The sequence below is a fragment of the Somniosus microcephalus genome, chromosome 4, assembly GCF_052327205.1.
Source record: "Somniosus microcephalus isolate GS21.2 chromosome 4, FLI_Smic_1.0, whole genome shotgun sequence".
Taxonomy (NCBI): Eukaryota; Metazoa; Chordata; class Chondrichthyes; order Squaliformes; family Somniosidae; genus Somniosus; species Somniosus microcephalus.
Genome location: NC_140990.1, coordinates 289012580 through 289038087, shown reverse-complemented (window position 1 = coordinate 289038087; position 25508 = coordinate 289012580). Strand labels below are relative to the sequence as shown.

The window sequence follows — 25508 nt, the reverse complement described above, 5'->3', positions numbered from 1 at the left end:
AAGTAGCAACGAGGCCAGCTGGGTTCAGGCTGGCTGTATGGGGTATTGTCAGCCTGTTTCAAAATTGCAGATCTGCTGCTGCAAAGTATGAACTGATCTGGTGAAACTGCTGGAGATGAGCCCACACTGCTTTATAGCACTCACTTCTGAAGCTGGGGTCCATAGTTGGCATTGGGGTGTCACAATCTGGACACTCCTGTGACTCCACTGGGAGCTGCACTCGAAGGGAGTGCAGGCCAAAGATAAGGTTACAACACTGTAGCACTGTTACTTTAGTGCAGTACCTGCAGGGGTAGCATTAGCCTTGCAGGGACCCAGTGCAAAGGTTTGACTTTGGGGCCCCTACATTTTACTCGACACTAATACTAAATACTACCTACTTAATCTGGTGTCAAATCTGCACACATACGATTATGAAAAGGCATATTTACAATCGGTAATATTAAAAATAGTGGACAAAATGATAAGCAATAGATAATACAAGATCAAATCAATTGAAACGCTTATAAAGGTCTTGAAATGCCAATGCTATTTCTGTCTGTGAGCCATATGACAACTCAAAAACTAGCTGTCATGCTTTAGCTGCAGTGAAGTCTTATATAATATCTGAGTAGTCAAGTGGTATGCACAGTTTTTAAGAACTGATTTTCATCTCCTTTCCTCACTTCAGCCATGACTGCAGGAGGGTGAGTGGGGTAGTTGAGAAGGTGACGCTGTGGTTGGAGCTCACTGCAGGCTGCTGCATGTCCCCTGGATTACGACTCTCATTATCACTAACTCACTGACTCGCATTCATTTTCTTACGCTCAGTCACTGACACACACTCTCTCACGTACACTCACTGACTCACAATCACTCACCCTATTATTCGCTCACTCGCTCAAATTCTCTCATATCATTCACTCTCACTCAGTAACTCACCCTCTTACACTCAACCCTTTACTGTCATTTACACTTACTCTCTCACACAGTCTCACTCTCTCAATCCCTCACAGTCTTTTATCCAATCACACTTTCCTTCACCCTCTCTCAATATCTTACTGACTGATTCACGCTCTAAATCAATTTAACTGATTCACTCACTCACTTTCTCACTCAGTAACTCACCTCTTTTACTCTCATATTCACTTAATCTCACACTCATTCACTTTCACTCAGCCTCACACCCATTCTCTCTCACCCACTCTCATGTTCACTCATTCACACTGAAGCTCATACACTCACTCATTCTCTTGCACTCATTTACTCACACCCCCCTTTACCCGAGGTGAGAGGGAACTGCACCCTGAATCCAGAGTGAGAGAGATTGCTCCCCAACCTTACATTTAACACCAAAAACCAGAAAAAGGGCCCCTGATCGTGGAAAAACAAGTGTCCCATTATTCATTTTTGCAGCAAAATTTTTTGTTTAAAGTGAAAAAGACATTTCTTTCATATCACAGCCAATGCTACAAACAGCAAGAATATCTGTTAAGGTGGACAAAGCCTACTAGGGAACAAGGAACCTAATTAGATTTACTGTATGAGAGGAGGATTTTGGGTAGTACCAATGATAAATAAATATTCCAATCGCCTGTGGAACAGAGTGGCAATTACGTATAACTTAAATAACTAGCATGGAATGTGTATTTCTGCTACCAGCCCAATTTGCTCTTTAAGGTTAGCTGCTGTTGATATCTTTTGTCATTTGGTTTAGATCTTCTGTAGTTACTCAACAACTATAATGTAAATACTTATAGTCAAACTGTAGCATGTGACTGGTAAAAAAGGCAGGCAAAAATTATGGTTTTTTTCCGCACAGGTTTTTTTTCCCCCAGAATGTTCATTAACCTTATATATATTAGTTGAATAAATATTAGGTGAAAAGAATGGTGCATGATAATATTCTACAAGTCACAAGGTCCCATCAAATAATTCATACCACACAGTCAATGGTTAAAGGCACAAACACACACAGACATGACTGAATCCAGCGCCACTGAATGATACTGAAACTTTGTGTGGGCTCAACGTCAACTTAACAATCACAAAGCTAGCTTTGTAATTAAAAGACAAGGAAAGTGAAAGGAATGTTTGTTGTCGCTGGTTGCAAATGTATCATTTCACTGCATTCCAATAGAATTATGTATTTAACTATCAGCGTGTTAAAAAATAATGTATTATTTTACAAGTAATCTCGCAACCTGATTTTCTGTATGTATGTGAATTTAAAAGTATCCTATAAACGTTTAACTGCTCAGAGTTTTTGTTCTGATGATATTTGTGTGCCACTTGCCCCAAACTAGGCCATTGACATAACGTGTAGGGGTGAGGTGGGTCTCCCTACCTTAAGAGTCTCTGCGACCTCGGCCTTTAATGGGTTCGGTGTATCCTCGGCAGCAGTACACCTGGTGAAAACAGATGTACTGGCCACCGCCATGGCAGGTGTGGAGCCCACTTGCCGGTCTAGACCAGTATTGTAGCCCAAATCCCTGAAGATTTACCCTACAATTAAAAAAAAAATTAAGGGAGCCCCCTTTGTAAGGAGGCAGCAGGGTCACGTTAAAATTACTTTGGAGGGGAAATTGACAGCCTCCCTGGCCCTGGAACTTTTGCTGGACTTTCTGATGTCTTGGATGGGAATGTGCCTCAAATGCACCTCCAGCCTGCCATGCCCATGCAAATCACGGGACTCTGTAAAGTTTGGCAGGGTCAGCAGCACAGATCTAGGGCGGTCACCTTTCGGCACTTACACAGATTTTTTAGATATAAACCCAAGCAGCTAATTTTCTGTTGGTAAAATAGTTTTAAAATGTATTGATAAGATTGTGGAACTTCAGTAAAATTATAATTAAGCCATGCTATGCCACTACATTAATCAATGAGGATGACAACTTCACAAAATCATAACCGTACAACTCCACAGGCTCAATAATTAATTTTGCAAGATTTCCAGCTTGTTAATGGAGGTGGAACAACTCTATTGGTAGACTGTTTAAGTTTAAAAATGAGATTTAAATTGTTTTAAATGTTTATACTATTTCACATTATCATGCACATATGTTTCACAATGATTTATATTGTTGCAGTAATTCTTATATTATTTTCATGTATTAGTAATTTACAACTTTACTGAAAGCAGAACATGTTTGAAGTGCACGCCTGTACATTGGATATAGAAACATAGAAGATAGGAGGAGTAGGCCATTCGGCCCCTCGAGCCTGTTCTGCCATTTAATGAGATCATGGCTGATCATCCAAATTCAGTACCCTGTCTCTGTTTTCTCCCCATATCCCCTGATCCCTTTAGCCTTAAGAAATATATCTAACTCCTTCTTGAATATATTTAATGCATTGGCCTCAACTGCCTTGTGTGGTAGAGAATTCCACAGGTTCACCACTCTCTGGGTGAAGAAATTCCTCCTCATCTCAGTCCTAAATGGCTTACCCCTTATCTTTAGACTGTGACCCCTGGTTCTGGACTCCCCCGCCATCGGGAACATCCTTCCTGCATCTAGTCTGTCTAGTCCTGTTAGAATTTTATACGTTTCAATGAGATCCCCTCTCATTCTTCTAAACACTAGCGAATATAAGCCTAATCGACCCAATCTCTCCTCAGATAGTAGTTGCAACAGATTAAAAGGTAAATTATTATTATTAAGTAAAACGGTAATTCAAGTTTTACAACAGAACAAGATTTGTGCTTGGAGATGGTAAATCTGAGAAAATATGCATTTGGAACGTACACACAAACATATACATACATGCACAAACTAGCATTCCAAAAGCAGCACCTAGTGGAATGTGGAACAGTGCAATTATAATAGACTGTTTTCCCAGAGTAAACTAGTGATGAGAAAGCAATAGCACTTATGCAGTTGTGGTTTTCATGTGTTATACAGACGTTCTCAGTAAGAATGATTGACATGTGATGTGGCAATAGCCTATCATTGTGTAATCTATATATTATTCTTAAAAATCCTGCAATTCCAGTCCATAAACATTACTTCCTGCAACACTTTTGTCAACATTTATCGTGGAAGCTTCCAATGTAAACATTTTGCCATCATGGTTGTTGATGAACCAACTAAATCATTCAAATTGTTTTTTTGAAAAGCTTTTGCTCACCATTTTTATTCCCAGTAAAGTAACTGAAATGTTTAATTTCTGAATAAGGTTTAAAACAAAATAAATTCAAAACTACAGATTTCACAGACATGATTGAATTTATCCATTAAATAGCTTTTTGTGCCTTTTAATACCTCCATTAAAGTTGCTACTTGAGGACCTCAGCCTCTCCTAAAAACCCCGGGTTTGTACTTCATGACCCCAAAAGTCAGTATTGCTCTTAGGGGATTCTGAGATGGATGGGGTGATTTTTGGGCAGGACCATTTTATGGCAGAAATCTGCCCCGACTTCATCATGGTTAAGCGTCTGCTGGATGTTGGGGCATGCCACCACAACGTCCCCTGCTTAGTCGCTGGGAGAATGCAAATGAGCATTTAATGAGGGAAAGACAACTTACTTTGGATTTCACATCATTCCCACTGCAATTGAACCTAATACTTTGAAAGTCTGTATAAAGCAAACATTCCTTTGCCAGGACCAGCTTATCTTGGCCAAAGTAAGGAAACAGAATTTAACTGGCAAGGAAAGTAAAGCTCATGTGCAGACCTATTAGAGGTGATTGTCAATGCTGCCTGCAGGTTTGAACTTCTGGCATTATTCCTACTTTATTTTTTATTTTTGGTTTATTTCAGCTCAAGGAGCTCTATGGGAATTTCAAATTATATCGTTGAAAGGCCATTTACTTCGCTTTTTTGGCCTTTCCCCCCCCCTTTCTTTTTTTTCTCTCTCCCACATGGCAGCTGTCTCCCACTCTGCCAATGCATTTCACACCTAATCTAGAGCCGTCTTTTGTCTCCACTCGTCCTATCACCATCTCGTCTCGTTTTGAATACCTCTTAAAGTCTCTTCTCTTTTGTTCTCTCCCAGCCTGGCCTCTTAATCTACTTCATTTCCTGTGCTTCTTTAGTCTTGATGAAGGGTTTTCACCCGAAACGTTGACTCTATTTTCTCTCCACGGATGTTGCCTGGCCTGCTGAGTTTTTCCAGCATTTTCTGTTGTTATTTCGGATTTCCAGCATCTGCAGTATTTTGCTATCATAGTTAGTTATTTTGATTGTCCCCTGCAGGAAACATTTCTCCTTTAACCCATGTGCATAGTTTATTTGAATTGGCACATTTTGGAACAGTTAACAGCACGTAGGAGGGTTCACAATGGGGTTCCTTATGGGAATACCTCTCATCACCATATTTCTGGAGGAGGAGGAGGAGGAACTGAAGGAGTGAATGGAGGAGTGGTGCATAAATATCCATTGGCGGAGGCTCCAACCTGCCTGCTGGCCTGCCTCCCTCTGAGTTTACAAACAGACGCTCATACCTGATAACGAGCAAAGAGTGGTACTACCCCAAACTTCATTTCAACAAACATGAGGAACGAAACTTAATTAAAAAATAAATAATTAATGGGATGTGGGCGTTGCTGGCAAAGCCAGCATTTATTGCCCATCCTTAATTGCCCTTGAAAAGGTGGTGGTGAGCCGCCTTCTTGTACTGCTGCAGTCCGTGTGGTGAAGGTACTCCCACAGTGCTGTTAGGTAGGGAGTTCCAGGATTTTGACCCAGCGACGATGAAGGATTGGTGGTATACTTCCACGTCAGGATGGTGTGTGACTTGGAGGGGAAATTGGAGGTGGTGCTGTTCCCATGCGCCTGCTGCCCTTATCCTTCTAGGTGGTAGAGGTCGTGGGTTTGGGAGGTGCTGCCGAAGAAGCCTTGGCGAGTTGCTGCAGTGCATCTTGTAGATGGTACACACTGCAGCCACGGTACGCCGGTGGTGGAGGGAGTGCATGTTTAAGGTGGTGGATGGGGTGCCAATCAAGCGGGTTGCTTTGTCTTGGATGGTGTCGAGCTTCTTGAGTGTTGTTGGATCTGCACTCATCCAGGCAAGTGGAGAGTATTCCATCACACTCCTGACTTGTGCCTTGTAGATGGTGGAAAGGCTTTGGAGAGTCAGGAGGTGAGACACTCGCTGCAGAATACCCAGCCTCTGACCTGCTCTTGTTGCCACAGTATTTATGTGGCTGGTCCAGTTTAGTTTCTGGTCAATGGAGATCCCCAGGATATTGATGGTGGGAGATTCGGTGATGGTAATGCCATTGAATGTCAAGGGGCAGTGGTTAGACGCTTGCTTGTTGGAGATAGTCATTGCCTGGCACTTGTGTGGCACGAATGTTACCTGCCACTTATCAGCTCATGCCTGAATGTCGTCCAGATCTTGCTGCATGTGGACATGGTCTGAGGAGTTGTGAATGGTGCTGAACACTGTGCAGTCATCAGTGAACATCCCCACTTCTGACCTTATGATGAAGGGAAGGTCATTGATGAAGCAGCTGAAGATAGTTGGGCCTAGGACACTACCTTGAGGAACTCCTGCAGCAATGATGATTGACCTCCAACCACCACAACCATCTTCCTTTGTGCTAGGTATGACTCCAGTCAGTGGAGAGTTTCCCCCCCCATTGACTTCAGTTTTACTAGGGCTCCTTGATGCCAGACTCAATCAAATGCTGCCTTGGTGTCAAGGGCTGTCACTCTCACCTCACCTCTGGAATTCAGCACTTTTGTCCATGTTTGGACCAAGGCTGTAATGAGGTCTGGAGCTGAGTGGTCCTGGCGGAACCCAAACTGGGCATCAGTGAGCAGGTTATTGGTGAGTAAATGCCATTTGATAGCACTGTCGACGGCACCTTCCATCACTTTGCTGATGATTGAGAGTAGACTGATGGGGTGTTAATTGGCCAGATTGGATTTGTCCTGCTTTTTGTGGACAGAACATACCTGGGCAGTTCTCCACATTGTCAGATAGATAGCTGTACTGGAACAGCTTGGCTAGAGGCACGGCTAGTTCTGGAGCACAACTCTTCAGTACAACAGCCAGGATGTTGTCGGGGTCCACGGCCTTTGCTGTATCCAGTGCGCTCAGCCATTTCTTGATATCATGTGGAGTGAATCGAATTGGCTGAAGACTGGCTTCAGGAGGAGGCCGATATTAATCATCCACTCTGCACTTCTGGCTGAAGATGGTTGCTAACACTTCAGCTTTGTCTTTTGCATGCCGGGTGGTCCGTCCGGTTGTTGTTTCTCGTAGTGTTTTTTTTACAACTGAATGATTTGCTAGGCCATTTCAAGAGCAGTAAAGAGTCAACCACATTGCTGTGGGTCTGGAGTCACATATAGGCCAGACCGGGTAAGGATGGCAGATTTCCTTCCCTAAAGGACATTAGTGAACCAGATGGGTTTTTACAACAATCCGATAAGTTTCATGGTCACTATTACTGATGCTAACTTTTTATTCCAGATTTATTTAATTAACAGAATTTAAATTCCCCAGCTGCCGTGGTGGGATTTGAACTCACGTCTCCACATCATTGGTCCAGACTTTTGGATTACTAGTCCAGTAACATAACCACTATGCTACCATTCCCATATAAGTAGAGAAAAAGTACTAGAGAAACTAATGGGACTAAAAGCTGACAAATCCCCTGGACCTGACAGCCTACACCCTAAGGTTCTAAAAAAGGTGGCAGCAGAGATAGTGGGTGCATTGGCTTTTATCTTCCAAAATTCACTAGATTCTAGAACGGTCCCAGCGGATTGGAAGGTAGCAAATGTAACACCGCTATTCAAGAAAGGAGGGAGAGAGAAAACAGGGAACTACAGGCCAGTTAGCCTGACATCAGTCGTCGGGAAAATGCTGGAATCCATTGTTAAGGAAGTGGTATCAGGGCACTTAGAAAATCATAACATGATTAGGCGAGATTGGAGGTGTGTGGGGGTTTAAAATCTTGAAATCGGGGGGCACAAACCCATCCCGCCCCCAACCCACCTCCATGCCAGTTTCAAAGGAGGCGGGTACCCGACCCGCGCTGGGACCCGCCTCCCCGAGGCAGGAAGGGGATTAGTGCCAATTAACTGCCTGTTAACAGGCAGTTAACAGGCAGTTCTTAGCCTAATTCCTATTGTTATTGGTGAAGTGTGGGATTCCCGACGGCTCCAAACCACGGCAAGTTAGCGAGGCGGGCCATCGGGATGAAGGGCTTGGAAGGATCGAGATGTCCGGTGTTCAGGTGAGTGATGGGTGCATGAGTTCAGAGGTCAGTGTGTTTGGTGTGTGTAAAGTGTTTAAAGAAGTTTTACTTACATTTACTTACCTTTACAGCCTTCCTTCCTTCAGGTCTCAGGAGTCCCTCATCTCACTGGCACAGAAAGCAGAATGGCCGCGATCTGTCAAAATCTGCAGCATTCAGCTTTCTGTTCCGGAGAGATCTCTAAATCGTCCTGAGAGGAAGGAATTAACTTAGAGTACAGATTGTCAGTGTTTGACAGCTTCAAACAGCTGTCAAACGCTGATATTTCATCTGTCAAAATCTCTTGACAGATGAAATGTCAATCTGTGACGTCACCTGTTGCTGTGTGACCCTTAATTGGCCTGCTGAGCCTGCTGGGCGGGCTCAACAAGGTCAATCAAGTGAAAATCACGTGGGTTGGCCAAAACTCGATGGAGGCGGGACTACAACCCCGAAAGTTGTAGTCCTGCCTCCTACACGCCTCCTCAATGAAAATCCAGCACATACTCTCTGGAGTTTAGCAAAATGAGAGGTGATCTCATTGAAACATACAAGATTCTGAAGGGTAGATGCTGAGAGGTTGTTTCCCCTGGCTGGAGTGTCTACAACTAGCGGGCATAGTCTCAGGATAAGGGGTCGGCCATTTAAGACCAAGATGAGGAAGAATTTCTTCACTCAGAGGGTTGTGAATCTTTGCAATTCTCTACCCCAGAGGGCTGTGGATGCTGAGTCTATGAGCATATTCAAGGCTGAGATAGATATATTTTTGGATTCTAGGGGAATCAAGAGATAAGAAGAACGGGCGGGAAAGTGGAGTTGAGGTCGATGATCAGCCATTGTTCTGGACTTACGGACATTTTACATGCAGATAGCACCCTCTGGTGGTGGTTATTGTGTTAGCAGTGTTTGTATGTAGCAGAGGTCCTTTGACCTTTCTACCTTTCTTCCTGTTTGACCCAGGAAGTAGAATTCCAGAAAGAACCTAGCAGAGCAATGGAGAATCTGCCATGAGGGATTCTCATATGTTAGGCCAGGCGCAATATCTGTGAGTATCTTTGTCTGTTAGCATGATAGTAACTTTGTCAGCGTAGTATTTTGATAACACTGTTTATAAGAGGTTGATATTTGATATTTGCAGAAGTACAGTCCAAATGTTAGTTAGTTATACAATTAGTCTATTCTACTGTTGTAAATATGTTTATATCTTATGTAATATCAAATGTACAGTACTCAGTTTATGTACAAAACATACTTTGTCTTTGTTTACAGTTTCACAAATTTGTTCAAGTAAAGCTTCAAAACAGCAAAACGGCTTCACGAGGAATTATTTGAATGAGTGTTTAACTTGCTGGATAACTAGATAGGAGCACGTCTAGCGAGGCCAGTACAGCCATGCTCTTATTGAATGACGGAGCAGGCTTGAGGGGCCATATGGCCTACACCTGCTCCTAGTTCTCATGTTCTTATGATGCACTGCGCCAACTTTTGGAGCCCCCACCTTCAACCGTGCGCCACAACACACATTGTCCTGCCAGTGGCTATCAAAATTACCAACACTTTGAATTCTTTTTGTCATGGGCTGCCACTGGTAACCTTTGTAACATGCTTCAGGATGCTGTTTGTTACTGCATCCATCTGGTCATGGATTTCCTCTTTAAAAAAGCCCCCTAGTTCATAAACTTTGTGATAACTTACAACAGCAACACAATAGGGTGGCTGGTTTCTTTGCTGTTGCATACTTTTCCAAGGTTCAGCGTGTCATTGAGTCATAACGGCACAGAAGGAGGCTATTTGGCCCATTGAGTTCAAGCCGGCTCTCTGTAGAGCAATCCAGTCAGTCCCATTCCTCCGCTCTATCCCCGTAGACCTGCAAGTTTATTTCCCTCAAGGGCCTATCCAGTCTCCCCTTGAAAACATTGAGTGTCTCTGCTTCCACCACTTCCGTCGGCAGCGAGTTCCAGATCCTCACCACTCGCTGCGTGAAAAAGTTGTTCCTCACATCCCCCCTGTATCTCTTGCCCAGAACCTTAAATCTGTCTCCCCTAGTTCTTGTACCATCAACTAGTGGGAACAGCCTTTCCCTGTCTAGCCTATCCAAACCCATCATAATCTTGTACACCTCTATCAAATCATCCCTGAACCTCTTTTGGTCTAATGAAAACAAATCCAGCTTCTCCAACCTGTCCTTGTAGCTAAGATCCCCCATCCCCGAACCATTCTGGTAAATCTCCTCTGCACCCTCTCAAGGGTCTTTACATCCTTCCTAAAGTGTGGTGACCAGAACTGGACGCAATACTCCAGTTGTGGCCTAACCAGCACTTTATAAAGGTTCAGCATAACTTCTCTACTTTTGTACTCAATACCTCTATTTATGAAACCCAAGATCCCATATGCTTTGTTAACCACTCTCTCAATATGTCCTGCCACCTTCAGGAACCTATGCACATTAACTCCCAGGTCCCTCTGTCCCTGCACACTCTTCAAAACTGTGCCATTAAGTGTATATTGCCTCTCCCTGTTCCTTCTGCCAAAATGCATCACCTCACACTTCTCTGTATTAAATTCCATCTGCCACTTGTCTGCCCATTCTGCTAGCCTTTCTGTGTCCTGTTGCAGTCGATTGGTATAATCATCACTGTTTGCCACACCCCCAAGTTTGGTGTCATCGGCAAATTTAGAAATTTTACTCTGTATTCCAATATCCAGGTCATTTATATATATATCAAAAAAAGCAGTGGCCCCAGCACTGACCCTTGGGGAACACCACTGTCTACCATCCTCCAGTCTGAAAAACAGCCATTTACCACAACTCGCTGTTTTCTGTCCTTAAGCCAATATCTTATCCAAGCTGCCACTGACCCACCTATTCCATGAGCCTCAATTTTGTTAACCAGCTTTCTATGTGTTACTTTGATAAATGCCTTCTGAAAATCCATGTAGACAACATCCATTGCATTCCCTTCATCAATCCTCTGTTACTTCATCAAAAAATTCAATTCGATTAGTCAAACACGATCTGCCTTTTACAAATACGTGTTGGCTCTCCTTAATTAGCTTAAACCTCTCCAAGTGCCCGTTAATTTTTTCCTTGATTATTGTTTCTAAAACTTTACCCACCGCTGATGTTAAAATGACTGGCCTGTAGTTACTAGGTGTGTCATTACACCCTTTCTTGAACAATGGTGTCACATTTGCCACTTTCCAATCCTCAGGCATTTCCCCCGCATCAAGGGAAGATTGGAAAATTATGGCAAGCCCTTCCACCATCTCCTCCCACAATTCCCTTAGCAACCTGGGATGCAAGCCACCTGGACCAGGCGACTTGTCCACTGTAAGCATACCCAGCCTTTCTAGTGCATCCTGTCTATCAATTTTCACTCCTTCCATTGCTTCTACCCTTTTCCACTTCTACCGATATTTTGTCAGCATCCACCTCCTTAGTAAACACCGATACAAAGTACTCATTGAGTATTCTAGCCTTGCCCTGCACCTCTAAGCATAATATCACCTTCTTTGTCGCTAATAGGCCCCACCCCGCCTCTTACTACCTGCTCATTGTTTACATGCCGTTAGAAGATTTTTGGGATCTCTTTTATGTTAACCGCCATTCTACTCTCATATTCTCTCTTTGCCAATCTTATTTACATCATCACATCCCCTCTCAACTTATTGTATTTGGTCTGGTTCTCCCTTGAAGAATTCACCTGACATACATCATACACCCTCTTTTTTTGTTTCATCCTGTTCTCTATCTCCCTCGTCATCCAAGGAGCCCTTGCTTTGGTTCCCTTACCCTTCCCTCTGTTGGAATGTACCTAGCCTGTACTTGGAACATCTCCTCCTTAAAGATCACCCATTGTTCTGTTATTGTTTTTCCTGTCAGTCTTTGGTTCCATTTTATCCTGGCTAGATCCTTTTGCATCCCATTGAAGTTAGCCCTATTCCAGATTAGAAATTCCACTCTAGATTGTTCCTTACTCCTCTCCATTGCTAATCTAAATCTTATGATATGATGATCACTCGTACCCAAGTGTTCTCCCACAGACAGTTGGTCGACCTGGCCCACCTCATTCCCCAGCACCAGATCCAGCAATGCCTCCTTCCTAGTTGGGCCAAGAACATATTGGTCAAGGAAATTCTCCTGAACACATTTCAGAAATTCTTCCCCCTCCTTTCTCTTTACCCTAGCATTATCCCATTCGGGTCCAATCCAAGGCATCCATAAACTTCTTGAACATGAAGGAATTCTACTCCCGAAATGTGCAACTAGTATGCAATGCACATTAGTGCATTTTGCATGTAACTGCATGTTATGCTTGCTGCTGCCATGATTATTTCACCTTACGGCACTCCAGCATACTAGCTCTTTTTGCAGAGGATAAGTAAGTGTCGGGAGCAACTCAAGGAAAGTTTAAGAGGACCACTGATATTCTCAAAGTTTGTTTCTGGTGTCTGGATCACTGGAGAGAGAACCTTGTAATATGCTCCAGAAAAGATCTCTTGCATTGTGGTGGTTTGTATTCTCCATAGCTTTGCCCTGCAGCAAGGCCTTGAATTGGAGATATTGGAGGGGGAAGACCAGCATCATGTCAAGGAAGTCTAAAGAAGTTAACATGAGGACAAAAGGACCTGGATGAGTCAACCATTCCAATGGAAAGAGACATTTGCCAGCAAAGGCTGGGTACTCTGCCAAGTGTAGTCACGTTCTAACCCTTTAAAGTCTATCCACTATCTACAAGGCTCAAGTCAGGATTTTGATGGAATACTCACTCCATGCCTAGATGGGTGCAGCTGCACCAACACTCAAGAAGCTTGACCCCATTCAGGACAGAGCAATTTGTTTGATCTGTGCCCCTGCCTTTGGATTTTATATCCACCCCCTCCATCTCTGGCACACTGTAGCTGCAGTATTTAATATCGACAGGGTGCACTTCAGCAATTCACTAAGGTTACTTTGACAGCCTCTCCCTCCCCTGCAACCTCTAATGGTGAGAAATACAAGAGCAACAATTTCATTGGAACACTTTCATCCCCAAGTTCCTTTCCAAGTCAGAATCCATCCTGACTTGGATAAATGTTGCTGTTCCTCATCATCGCTGGGGTAATATACTGGAATTCCCTACCTAAACCCTTTATGATCACACCATCACCACAAGAACTGTAACAGTTCAAGAAGGCCCACCCCTGTCTTCTCAAGCCAAATAAAAATACAGTACAACCTTTCCAGCATTGCTCACATTTCAAGAACAAATGATAAAATCCATTTTCATTGTCCACATTTACCTGCAATGCTTGTTATGCCTGTAGGCAGTGCTGTGATAGGTCCTTACAATGTTAAAAGAACAGTATGACTTGTAGATTGGATTTGTGAGGCCACATGCATTTTGACACAAGCTACTGGGTGTCTCCCAATACAATAAATAATTTAAATTAGGGGCACGACTTGTAAGGCATTTGTGAGTTATAATAATGTAACAATGTGTAGTAAAGAATGATTTTGTAGACTTAAAAAAACCTAGAAGCATCGGGTGTGGACAACCACAGCTGAAACTCTCATCCACGACTTTATCACCTCCAGACTCGACTATTTCAATGCTCTCCTAGCTGGGCCCCCATCCTCCGCCCTCCATAAACTTCAGTTTATACAAAACTCTGCTGCCCATATCCTATCCTGCACCAAGTCCCGCTCCTCCATCATCCCTGTCTTTGCTGACCTGCATTGGCTCCTGGTTCCCCAATAACACTCGTTTAAAATTTTGATTGTCATGTTTAAATCACTTCATGGCCTCACCCTTCCCTTCTCGAGCCCTATAATGTCCTCAGAACTCTTAATTCCGCTGAATCTTGTGCGTATCCCTCCCTTTGACCCACCTTTAGAGGCAGTGCCTTCATGTGTCCCCATACTCAGGAATTTCCTCCCTAAACCTCTCTGTCTCTCCACTCCCTCTTTTTCTTTAAAACTGTCCTTAAAACCCACCTCTTTGACCAAGCTTTTGGTCATCCCTCCTAGTCGTTCCTTCTTTGGCTCGACACCCATTTTTTGTCTGATTATGCCTCTGCGGAGTGCCTTGGAACATTTCGCTACATTAAAGGCGCTATATGAATGCAAGTCCTTGTAATTGCTTTTGTTGTTGTATGTTTTTAGTTCAATAAAAAAAACAAGCATTGCTTGATTTAGTTCTGGGAAATGTAATAGAAAAAGGTTGTGAAATGTCAAACATAAAGGTGTTGGACTGGAAAAAAGGCAAAGTTCAGTGAGATAAAAAGTAATCTAGTCTAAGTTAACCAGTGAGAAAAGTTAAACAAGTTGACAATTCAGTAATGGGAAATTTTCCAATATGAGATGCACGAACACAGTGCTGAAAATGTGTGGGCTAGGATTGCATCCACTGGTTTCCTCCAGCACTGACTTTACTGAAATTTGTGAGCTCATTGGGAGTGCACCTTACTAACATGGAGTTGGTGGGTACTCACACCAGCATGACCATATTTTAGATGCCCTGTGGAAATCCCTGTGGAGATACTGGAAATCCCAGTACCTGGCTATCATTGGGGAGGGAGGGGGCATTTCCAGGCTTCCTGGAGAAACCATGCAGTCCTCCCTTTGGGCATTAGTAAAATTAAGGATAAAGAAATCCATCTTCAGGAGCCAGACCAAATGCCTGGCCTGAAACTCCCCTGGTAGGGCCCATTTCCATCCTTCTGGAGGCTGTTGCGCCTCATTTCATTGGGCATACCAGGCTACAGTCTTACGCTGGGTCTGTTATAGACTGGGGTAGCCTATGGAGTCCCAGCACCAGCCTATCTGACATAACTGCCTTTTGTAAAAAGTTGGCAGATGCTCCACAGCTTACAAGGCCAACTGGGATTTGCCAACTAAGGTCAGGACCCGACATATATGTTTATAGTGTTTTTCTGACCATCTTCCACCCTTCATAAACTTGAGCTCATCAAAAACTCTGCTGCCCGTACCCTAACTCATACCAAGTCCTGTTCACCCATCACCCCTGACCTACATTGACTCTCGGTCCGGCAACACCTCAATTTTAAAATTCTCATCATTGTTTTCAAATCCCTCCATGGCCTTGCCCCTCTCTATCTCTGTAACCTCCTCCAGCCCTACAACCCTCTGAGATCTCCACGCTCCTCCAATTCTGGCCTCTTGTGCATCCCCGATTTTAATGGGTGGCCATGCCTTCAGCTGCCTAGGCCCTAAGCTCTGGAATTCCCTCCCTAAACCTCTCCACCGCTCTCTCCTCCTTTAAGACACTCCTTAAAACCTACCTCTTTGACCAAGCTGTTCTAATATCTCCTTATGTGGCTCGGTGTCAAATTTTGTTTGATAACACTCCTGTGAAGCACTTTGGGATGTTTTACTATGTTAAAGGTGTTATATAAATGCAAGTTGTTGTTGTTGTTGGGTCTGTGACTTCCTGCCGGAATTACAATAGGAGTCCAGTAGCACTTCTCTTCTGAGGCGAAAAGGTGATGCAACCAAATATGGAGTTCCATGGATAAATAGATCAAAACTAAATTGAAACTTTAAAGGAGGCATATGATAAAGTTAGGGCTAACATTACTAAAGATAATCACGAGGAATATAGAAAATGTAGTGGGGAGGTGAAAAGGGAGATCAGAAGGACTAAAATGGAAGATAAAAAAGGCCAGCAGATAACATGAAAGGAAATAATAAGTGCTTTATAAATACATAAAAAGAAAGACTTGCATTTATATAGCACCTTTCATGACCACCGGACATCTCAGTGCACTTTACAGCCAATTAAGTACTTTTGAAGTGGAGTCACTGTTGTAATGTGGGAAACACGTCAGCCAATTTGCACACAGCAAGCTCCCACAAATAGCAATGTGACAATGACCAGATAATCTGTTTTTGTTATGTTGGTTGAGGGAGCCAGGGCACCAGGGATAATTCCCCTACTTTTCTTCGAAATAGTGCCATGGGGATCTTTTATGTCCACCTGAGAGAGCAGATGGGGCCTTGGTTTAACGTCTCATCCGAAAGACGGCACCTCTGACAGTGCAGCACTCCCTCAGTACTGCACTGGAGTGTCAGCCTAGCTTTATGTGCTCAAATCCCTGGAGTGGGACTTGAACCCACAACCTTTTGACTTAGAGGTGAGTGTGCTACCAACTGAGCCACACACTGACACAAAGGTAATAGAATAGTTAAAGAGAGGATAGGACTATTCAGGGATAAATGAGGGAATCTAATTGTGAAGGATGATGGCATGGCAGAGATATTACATTAATATTTTGCATCGTTTTTAACAAATGATGCTGGAAGTGAGAACTATGTCTACTTTTACATAGAATTACATAGAATCTACAGCCCAACTGGTCTCCAGGCACCCCCATGCCTCTATTCCCTTCTCCCTCATGTATGCATCAAGCCTCCCCTTAAATGGGTCAATGCTCTCGGCTTCAACCACTCCATGTGGCAGCGAGCTCCACATGCTCACCATTCTCTGTGTAAAGAAATTCTTCCTAAATTCTTCATGTGATCTGTTAGTGGCTATCTTATATTTATGCTCCCTTGTTCTGGGCTCACTCCACAAGTGGATGAGTCTCCCTTTTTGAAGATAGGAATTACATCTACCAAAGGAGGATATGGAACAATTGATCGAGCTAACCATAGAAAAGGGATTGGTTCTGGTGGATAAGTCAGTGGTGCCATCTGTTATCCTTGGCATTTATATTGAATTGTTCTCCTATTAAATCAAGTGACTGGGAAACACTGCACACAATGTCCATAACTTGCAAATAGGTGACAGCACAACTAAATAAACATTGCAGATTTCAGGAATCAATTCTTGACATGCGAGGTCTTGGCTAATTTTTAACACCCATTTAAAATAGATTAGCACACTGTATGCTATCTGCAATGAAAACAGGAAAAGGGCTTGCCTCTAAAGTAACATGCATTAGCAGAATTACAAATGATGAGGCATAAACAATGCAAAAATACACACCGCAGCATGGGAAGTATTACAGAAATTTACACCTGCTCCCTCAGCAGGTAGGAGTTAGGGGAGTTGCTGTGCCAGCCTACACAATTCCCATTAGTATGGCAACAGGAATTTCCAGAATTTCATTCTGACCCAGAGCGAGGAAGCTCCTCTGCAGAGGTCAGTAGCTGTAGTCTAAATGGAGCCTTTGTCAAAGTTTCATGGGGCGTTGTCCTTGTAGCCATCCCTCTTATAGAAACATAGAAACATAGAAGATAGGAGCAGGAGTAGGCCATTCGGCCCCTCGAGCCTACTCTGCCATTCAATGAGATCATGGCTGATCATCCAAATTCAGTACCCTGTCCCTGCCTTCTCCCCATACCCCTTGATCTCTTTAGCCTTAAGAAATATATCTAACTCCTTGAATATATTTAATGAATTGGCCTCAGCTGCCTTGTGTGGTAGAGAATTCCACAGGTTCACCACTCTCTGGGTGAAGAAATTCCTCCTCATCTCTGTCCTAAATGGCTTACCCCTTATCCTTAGACTGTGACCCCTGGTTCTGGACTCCCCCACCATCGGGAACATCCTTCCTGCATCTAGTCTGTCTAGTCCTATTAGAATTTTATAAGTTTCAATGAGATCCCCTCTCATTCTTCTAAACTCCAGCGATTATAAGCCCAATCGACCCAATCTCTCCTCATACGTCATTCCTGCCATCCCAGGTATCAGTCTGGTGAATCTTCGCTGCACTCCCTCCATGGCAAGAACATCCTTCCTCAGCAATAAAATCGTTACCGTAGCACCTGGTTTTATTTAATTGTTTCTCTTGAAGTAGAAATGTTTCCCAAACCGACTAATATAATTGTTACCAGTTCCTAGCTGTTCCTTTTTTTATATAACAGACCCTTGGTAAGTTACTGGTTAAGATTGGTCCATCATTTGGTCTTAGGCTTAATCAGCCACCCTCGGCTCAAACGCACATTCTTCCAAAGACTGGAATCGACACTTGTTACTGTGACCGTTGCCATTTGTGTTTGTAATTGCTGTTGGAATGCGAGTCTGTTTATAATGCCATGAAAATAAAGTATACCAACTTGGCCACGTAAGCTTGATAGAAGAAGCGCAGTCAATTTCAAAGTAAACTTCCTGAATGTCACCTCGCAGAATATATCTGAAAAAGTATTACAACTTTTCATCACTTCTAACCTAAATTGGTTGGGGAAAAGATCTCGATTCTAAAAATAAAATGTTTAATACGCTAGCTTGCAGCTTGTGTGTTGATGAGGTGGGTTGGTGTATAATCACCTGAACGTGAATATGTTCAAGCAAATGCTCATCACTGTAAAACCTAACTGAGGTATTAGCTGGAAACAGAAAGTGAACAGATGGAGGTGCAACAACGCCCCCCCCCCCCCGACAAACTGTATATAATAAACGAGCTCACATTCTGAAGCTATAGTAACATTTTGTCGACAACAACTTGTATTTATATAGCACAAATCACACAAAATTGTAGTGCAAAACTGGAACTTTATATTTTCTACAAGGATCTAAAATTGCAGCCAGAATCCACAGCGTTTGTGCTTTTTATGTCATTGTTATATCTAATTTCCAGCACCGCTGTTTATAAACCGCTATTATGCGTGACTTATTTAGGAAGAGGGGGGAAATAGTAGAAACTCAGTTAGCTTTTCAATAAGAGAATGTTTACTGGCTCTTTCAGAATATGCGTGCTCTTTTTTGGGGCGTAGGCTAGCATTTTGTGGGTTTTACACAAAGTGATTCCAGAGGGAAGTGTTTCACAGTGGCGTTATGTTTGAAAATGAACGTGCGTGCAAACAATATGATGCATTAAACATGACCTAAATAGGAACCAATGATACATGGCCCGCTGACTAATTTTAATCAATAATACTTTTTACACATATAACCTCGTTATATATAAATTTAGTAGTTGTCCCTTTTACTGTAGTACATAATTTTTTTTGTGAAACAGCATTCATATAAATAAAAATAAGAGGTTCTTTGTTAAATAGACATAACTTATTAGTTCATAGATGGTTTATTTATTCAAGGTACATTAACAATGTAGTTGTATAATTTAGCCACAACTATCAGATATTTAGGAATGTGTCTGTATTATTTACCCGTGGCCTAAACATAATCACAGAATATCAAATGTAAAGTCATTTATGATCTATTAAAGCGTCATTAATACGGGAAATATGTGCAAATAAGTCTACAGGCTATGCATTCTGGTAAAATTAAATATTAGAGATGACTAAAATCTATAATTCAGCTCAGAGACCATTCTCTGCCAGGATATTGCCATGCACAGATTTAACATGCAGACTATAATTATGATATATCCTGAAAAAAGCTCTGCTTACTACTGTAGTGAACACGATAAAAGTAAAACCCCAGTGTGACTTCTAGCACAAGAAGAAGGCCATCCATCATCTGATCTGGTGATTAGATTGCACCCTGACCGTTGCGACGTAGACTCCCCAAGGAGATCAAATTGATCAGGTACCTTGCGAAAGAACTGCAATTCAATTGGCATAAAGCCAGTTACAATGAGTCGTATTTTAAATAGAAAAACGAAACCCGTAAATGCAAGCCCATTTAGTGCGTGTTAGATTGTTTACTACAACCGAATCTTTCCGGATTTATAAATCCACTCCGAAACTCTTTATAGTGGACAGAAGTTCCGGTTTGGAGCAGTTCTTTCATTATTGACGCCGAAACTTATGCACCGGCTCACAGACTGAACAGAAACCTGCTTTAATCACTGCAATTCCTCCGCGTTTCCTTGTTTTTTTCTGACGCCAGTCCAAACTTACAGCACTGTCAAGCACCGTCTAATGTATCCCTGAGTGGGTTCAGGGCGCTCTAGAGCAACGCCTGGTATCAATTCAATCTTATGTTGTGCTCGCATCAAAAACTAAGATGTGGAATTCAGTGAAATGAAGGACCGCCTCCAGTGTTACATAAGTTCGAGCTTTGGAGGCGTGACGGTACTGATTGATGCAGACTGAGTTTAAAAATAAAATATTTTATCTGGTGGCACAAACATCAACACATATATTTGCAGATTGGTTCCTCACCCCGGCTACACACATCAGCACAAGAATCAGAAAGGGTTCAGAACTGATTGGACAACACTCCGGATTTTAATTGGAGTCTGCTCGTCAACGACCCGGTTTGCAGCTCTGTGCTGATCAATCGGGAGTCCTTCTGATACGTGAGCTTGCGTTTAAATCTCAATCTCTCTCTCCCCCCTCACCCACCCCCTCTTCTCTCTCACTGCATCTTCTGCTGGGTGTGGAGATATTTCGTCAGCGTGCTACATTCTCCGTACTTCAGCCATGGACTCCTCGCCTCCAGATCTCCCGACTTCTTCCTCGAACCAGACCGCCGCGGAACCCAGGCACGACCAGTGCGCCAGTCAGCCGAAAGAACAGTTCAAGATGGAGAAAGACAACGAAATGAGAATAAGTGAAAGCGCGCAGTTCGGCGATATGGTGGAGAACAGAGGTGAGTGCGAGACCCGCAGTCGGGTTTCACCACCACATGTACTAAAGATGTAGTCGAGATTGGGGCTGGAGGCTGGGAGCTGTGTTCAACCAGGGAGCTGAGAGCAGCCGTAGCATAACGTCAAATCACAAGAATGTCTTGCGAATTAGTTACCAGGGAGGTGAAAACTTTGAGGCAGACAACATGCCATTGTTACACATATAATGGTGATCACAGTTTGTGTTTAAATAGAAAAGCCATTTACAATTGTTGATGCCAGTTAGGAAGTTCAGCTGTTAAATATGTATCAAGATTAAAGATTTTGTGTATTTTTATGCGGAGACCAAGCTGTCTGCAGCAGACACCTTGAAACTGATGAAGGGAATAGTTATGAATTATTGAACACACCAAGGACGAAGCTCCATCAGAAATTCCTTTAAAAAGACTTAAACCACGAGCCCTTGAAGATTCCACCAGTCTAGACAGACGTACACTACTGGTGTAAATGCACAATAACTGTCAACTTGCTACCGATTGTCCCTCCACTCAACTGGCATTTTGCCAGCGCCAGCGCCAGTGAACACCACTTAACCACACAAACCATGTAAGACGATTTATTTCTTCATGACCTTGCTTCTAGGTTTATTGGAAAGCAGCCAAAAGCTGAAACCCCACGAAGCCCAGAGTTACCGCAAGAAGGCGTTGTGGGTGTCCTGGATCTCCATTGTCATCACTCTGGCCCTGGCTGTGGTGGCCTTCAGTGAGTACCCACATCCAGACTGACCCCCCCCGCCCCCCAAACCCTGCAGATTGCGCTTTATCCTAACTGCTCTAGCCTTGCAAAGGGCGTGCTCTTTAAAAGATTGTGTCTCCTGTCTTTTGATGGACTGCTATTCATTAGTGAATGAGCAATTCTTATCAACAGAAGTGTGGAAAGTGGTGAAGGCTAAGGAGATGAGGAACATGTAACTTGACGATATTTCGGATCGCTGCTTTACCATGCTATTGCAACGAGAAAATTTTTTTTTTTTTCTTCCGTGGGTGATTGCCATATTTAAACTTCCTTCAGTGAATGTATTAAGTCGGTCCCAGAGCACAAGCCACTGGGAAATGATTAGTGAGGGTTTTTTTTGGTGAAGATAATGGACAATGGCTGAATTCCTGGAGCAAGATGCAGCCTTTAATACTCACAGCAATTTATGTGAAACAGTCAGACTTTATGAAACCTTTACTAAACAAAGAAGGAAATCCTAGTAAACCAGGATGTCAACAAAAGCTTATTTATTTTTATTTAAATCTTGGCTTTAAAAGTGAAGTAACAATTATACTTAATGGTTCACAAGATAAATATTCGTTCATGGGATGTGGGTGTCGCTGGCAAGGCCAGCATTTATTGCCCATCCCTAGTTACCCTCGAGAATAATTTTGGACTTTGCACCTTTACTAGCCAATGCAACACAAGAAAACGAGGTGTTCTAATCAATGTTATAACGCTGCTGTCTGATGGTTATTAGTATTGTGAGCTTCCTCGCATGTAAAGGATTTCTGGTTTAAGCATAAGGGTGCATTTACCCTACAACTGTAGGGTCAGGGTGAAATGGTTTTGTTTTGCACCCAGGCTGTAGTTAGAGTGTAAATGCAGCAAGAACCCAGTGTCCAGGCCTGATCTGATGCCAGATGGAAATTGAGTGAGATTGTCTGAATCATAGAATCATAGAAATTTATGGCACAGAAGGAGGCCATTCAGCCCATATGATAGCAAAATACTGCAGATGCTGGAAATCCGAAATAACAACAGAAAATGCTGGAAAAACTCAGCAGGCCAGGCAACATCTGTGGAGAGAAATTAGAGTTAACGTTTCGGGTCGAAACCCTTTTTCAAAACTGGAAAGGAAATAAAATAGATCGAAGGCAGGGCTGCGACAGAACAAAAGAAGTAAAAGAGACATTAAGAGGTATTCAAAACCAGACGAGATGGTAATAGGACACGTGGAGACAAAAGACGGCTGAGATTAGGTGTGAAGTGTACTGGCAGGATGAGAAACAGCTGCCATGTGGGAGAGAGAAAAAAAAAGGAAAGGGGCGGGGGGGAAGGGAAGATTCAAAACAAAGGGGTGGAAAAAAATATAAGTAAAAATGTAATAAGGGCCGAGGTTATGATCTGAAATTGTTGAACTCGATATTGAGTCTGGAAGGCTGCAAAGTGCTTAATCGGAAGATGAGGTGCTGTTCCTCGAGTTTACGTTGAGCTTCCATGGAACAATGCAAGAGGCCAAGGATGGTGAGGTCCGAGTGGGAATGGAGTGGTGAATTAAAATGTCTGCCGGCCGACAAAGAGCTATCCACCCTAATCCCACTTTCCAGCACTTTGTCCGTAGCCTCCTTGTAGGTTATGGCACTTCAAGTGCATATCCAAGTACTTTTTAAATGTGATGAGGGTCTCTGCCTCTACCACCCTTTCAGGCAGTGAGTTCCAGACCCCCACCACCCTCTGGGTGAAAAAATCTCTCCTCAAATCCCCTCTAAACTTCCGACCAGTTACTTTAAATCTATGTCCCCTGGTTATTGACCCTTCTGCTAAGGGAAATAGGTCCTTCCTATCCACTCTATCTAGGCCCCTCATAATTTTATACACTTCAATTAGGTCTCCCCTCAGCCTCCTCTGTTCCAAAGAAAACAACCCCAGCCTATCCAATCTTTCCTCATAGGTAAAATTCCCCAGCCCAGGCAATATCCTCGTAAATCTCCTTTGTGCCCCCTCTAGTGTAATGTGGTGACCAAAACTGCACGCAGTATTCTAGCTGCGGCCTAGCTAGTGTTTTATACAGTTCAAGCATAACCTCCCTGCTCTTATATTCTATGCCTTGGCTTATAAAGAAAAGTATCCCGTATGCCTTCTTAACCACTTTATCTACCTGCTATCTTCAGGGATCTGTGGACATGCACTCCAAGGTCCCTCTGATCTTCTGCACTTCTCAATGTCCTACCATTTAAAGTGTATTCCCTTGCCTTGCTAGCCCTCCCCAAATGCATTACCTCACACTTCTCCAGATTGAATTCCATTTGCCATTGTTCTGCCCACCTGACCAGTCCATTGATATCTTCCTGCAGTCTGCAGCTTTCTTCTTCATTATCAAGTACACGGCCAATTTTTGTATCATCTGCAAACTTCTTAATCATACTTCCTACATTCAAGTCCAAATCATTGATATATACCACAAAAAGCAAAGGACCCAGTACTGAGCCCTGTGGAGCCCCACTGGAAACAGCCTTCCAGTCACAAAAACATCCTTTGACCATTACCTTTTGTTTCCTGCCTCTGAGCCAATTTTGGAGCCAACTTGCCACTTTGCCTTGGATCCCATGGGCTTTTACTTTCATGATCAGTCTGCTATGTGGGACCTTCTCAAAAGCCTTGCTAAAATCCATATAGACTTCATCAAACACACTACCCTCATCGACCCTCCTTGTTACCTCCTCAAAAAATTCAATCAAGTTAGTCAGACACAACCTTCTCTTAACAAATCCATGCTGACTGTCCCTAATTAATCCGTGTCTTTCTAAATGAAGACTTATCCTGTCCCTCAGAATTTTATCCAATAATTTTCCCACCACCGAGGTTAGGCTGACTGGCCTGTAATTACTCAGTCTATCCCTTTCTTCCTTTTTAAACAATGGTACCACGTTAGCAGCCCTCCAGTCCTCTGGCACTAGACCTGTAGCCAGAGAGGATTGGAAAATAATGGTCAGAGCTTTTGTTATTTCCTCTCTTCTCTTAACAGCCTGGGATACATTTCATCCGGGCCTGGGGATTTATCCACTTTCAAAGATGCTAAACCCCTTAATACTTCCTCTTTCACTATGTTTATTTCATCTAATATTTCACACTCCTCCTCCCTGATAGCAATGTCTGCATCGTCCCTCTCTTTTGTGAAAACAGACGCAAAGTATTCATTAAGAACCATACCCATGCCTTCGGCTTCCATACACAGGTTACCTTTATGGTCCCTAATAGGCCCTACTCTTACTTTAGTTATCCTCTTGCTCTTAATGTACTTATAAAACATCTTTGGGTTTTCCTTGATTTTACTTGCCAATATTTTTTCATGCCTTCTCTTTGCTTTCCTAATTTTCTTTTTAATTTCACCCCTGCACTTTCTATACTCCTCTCAGCTTTCTGCAGTATTGAGTCCTCGGTATCTGTCATAAGCTTCCCTTTTTTTCTTTATCCTACCCTCTGTGCCCCTTGACTTCCAGGGAGCTCTAGATTTGTTAGTCCCACCCTTTTTCTTTAAGGGAACATACTTGCTCTGAACCCTCACTATCTCCTCCTTGAATGCCTCCCACTGCTCTGGCACTGATTTACCTTCAAGTTTCTGTCTCTATCCACTTTGGTTAAATCACCTCTCAGCTTAGTAAAATTAGCTTTTCTCCAATTGAGAACTTTTATTCCTGGTCTATCCTTGTCCTTTTCCATAACTACCCTAAATCTAACTGAATTATGATCACTACCACCAATATGCTCTCCCACTGATACCCTTTCCACCTGCCCAGCTTCATTCCCTAAAACTAGGTCCAGAACTGCCCCCCTCTCTTGTTGGGCTTGCTACGTACTGGCTAAAAAAGTTCTCCTGAATGCATTTTAAGAATTCTGCTCCCTTTATACCTTTCACACTAATTTTATTCCAGTTAATATAAGGGAAGTTGAAATCCCCTACTATTACTGCCCCATTTTTGCACGTCGCAGAAATTTGCCTACACATTTGCTCTTCTATTTCCCTCTGACTATTCGGAGTTCTATAGTACACTCCCAGCAGTGTGACTGCCCCTTTTTTGTTTTTCAGTTCAACCC

The 25508-nt window shown here is 42.9% G+C and overlaps 1 protein-coding gene across 1 annotated transcript in view; it reads left to right on the top strand.

Moving 5' to 3' along the window:
- The first annotated feature begins 19879 nt into the window (after nucleotides 1-19879).
- The window catches only part of tmem163a (transmembrane protein 163a), a 314776-nt gene continuing 309147 nt past the window's right edge, over nucleotides 19880-25508 (top strand). The window contains exons 1-2 of the mRNA XM_085986596.1: nucleotides 19880-20677; nucleotides 21297-21416. Coding sequence (XP_085842722.1) covers nucleotides 20509-20677; nucleotides 21297-21416 — 289 coding nt within the window. The 5' untranslated portion in view covers nucleotides 19880-20508. The remainder of the gene's footprint in view (nucleotides 20678-21296; nucleotides 21417-25508) is intronic.